The sequence below is a fragment of the Octopus bimaculoides genome, chromosome 9 (genome assembly GCF_001194135.2).
Source record: "Octopus bimaculoides isolate UCB-OBI-ISO-001 chromosome 9, ASM119413v2, whole genome shotgun sequence".
NCBI classification, from domain to species: domain Eukaryota; kingdom Metazoa; phylum Mollusca; class Cephalopoda; order Octopoda; family Octopodidae; genus Octopus; species Octopus bimaculoides.
The window spans coordinates 75,705,168-75,707,216 of NC_068989.1; the positions used below are offsets into that span (position 1 = coordinate 75,705,168).

The 2,049-nt window shown below is 38.1% G+C and overlaps 1 protein-coding gene across 1 annotated transcript in view; it reads right to left on the reverse strand.

Annotated features, from left to right (window-relative positions):
- The window catches only part of LOC128248765 (delta-like protein C), a gene marked incomplete at its 5' end in the record, with an annotated part of 21,452 nt that extends 21,027 nt beyond the window's left edge, over positions 1-425 (reverse strand). The window contains one exon of the mRNA XM_052970931.1: positions 263-425. Within this exon, the coding sequence (XP_052826891.1) occupies positions 263-425 (163 nt within the window). The remainder of the gene's footprint in view (positions 1-262) is intronic.
- Positions 426-2,049: the final 1,624 nt, after the last annotated feature.

Here is a 2,049-nt window from a genome sequence, read left to right on the forward strand (position 1 = left end):
TATATATATATATATTTGTCATTTCAAGTCATCTATTGGGATTGACACTATTGTAATATAACGACACAGACACACATTAACTTGTGAAGTCCATTTTCATTTTCCTAAATCATCAATTATTTTTTGCACTGCCTGCTAATTAATGTCACTTAAATATTTTAAGTATGGGATAAGTTTCCGTAGCAAACATTTGAATAATATCTCTGATCTATCCTTGACATGTATCCTTAAAATGAAGAGGATGTCAATCTGATATACTCACGAATTATACAATCCGCTTCCGATGTCTTTCCTTCTCCATTAGTTAGGAAATCAGACGGGCATTTAATACAAACAGGATCTTTGGCAGGACGATAGGTTCCGATAACACATTTGACACAAGAGTCTGAGCTCGTACTTTGTTCACCTTCTGAGCAATTACCTAGACAATAAAAAAAAATGTATAAAAAGGATCAAATCATATGTACTTAAACCCACAGATATATAAATATATATATATATATATATATATATATAACGAAGCGAGCAAATATCAACATGACTGCCTGAACTCAGTATTTTTTAGCGGGATACCACTTTACGTATGCATGTACCTGACCTGACGTGACCAAGACTGCAAAATTGATGCCACACAATATGATGCACATCATCCTACACATAAGGGACAATTGCAGGATATCGTACGGAATCCATCTTCTGTGTCATTAATCGATTATTATCTCAACTAATACTGCGGAAATCCTGAAGTAGATCCGACGGAAATATACCCCAACTGTGGATGACACAGGTAGCCCAAACCGTGCAAGTGCTGTACTCAACACATCAACACATTTACGTATACCCATTAGTCCCAGAAATTACGTACATAAACACACACACACACACACATTTATATAAATGTATGATTCGATGAGCTCGACGCGCGAGTTAAGCCACGGCTCTAATGTTAAACACGTTAAACTCCCACCATCACTTGTACGCACAAGCTGTCTGTATCTGAGGGCAAGCTATGACGTAATACAGAGCATAACAATAATAAAAGGTGGCCGTAAATTGGTGCATCATGTCACACTGTAGATGAACCAGCAGATGAAGCTTATTATAAGACTAACTAGTTGGCGTTATTAGTTTCATTTATAGTGTGACGTCATGTATTGTCGAATACTGAAACATATGTAACAAGTGTAATAAAATAGTACTAAGTTATGCTTACACACACACACACACGAACACGCACACACACAAACGTACGCGTGCACACATCTTCTGGATCCAAGTTAATCAGGTCCTTAGGTAGTAAAGCACCAAGGTCAGGGCACCAAAGACAGGGCACAGAAAGTGTGTCAATAGCCAGCTGGAGGAGATGTTCTCCTGGGGCTAAAAGCAATAGTAACATTCACCCTTAGGGTTTAGCCGCATTTAAGTGGCAAATATACTTCACAATATATAAATATATATGCATATATATATGTGTGTGTGTGTGTGTGCGTGTGTGCGTGTGCATGTGTGTGTGTATTCAAATAGGAAACAAAAGCAGCGATAGTTTAACAAACTTCATCAACCACATATATGCTTCGTGCCATTAGGCTTCAATTTAACGTGGTGGAGAGTACTCTCTCAAATGGCCAGGTGTTAAAACACCTGCAAATCATGGACAAGCATGATAACTCCCCTCCCAATCCCATCCAGGAATGATGGACATCGATGTTTCGCTTTTTCTGTGGCTCATCACCATCACGTATTCGAAGAGGATTGGAGATGAATTATTTCGTCATCCCTCGACTTATATGCATATAGTTTGCAGACTATGTGCGGATATTCCCGGACAGTGCATACGTAAGAACAAATTCATATATGAAATAGAAGCAGCGCTGCTGTAATAAATATTATCAACCACATATACTTAACAGGGAGAAGAGTGTATTGGCTGGTAGCCTGCGATATGGCGTGGTGGAGAATACTGTCTGAAAGTACCGCGAGTTATCTCGCTTGCTCATGATTTCCACGTTTTAATGTTCATATATATATATATATATATATATATATATG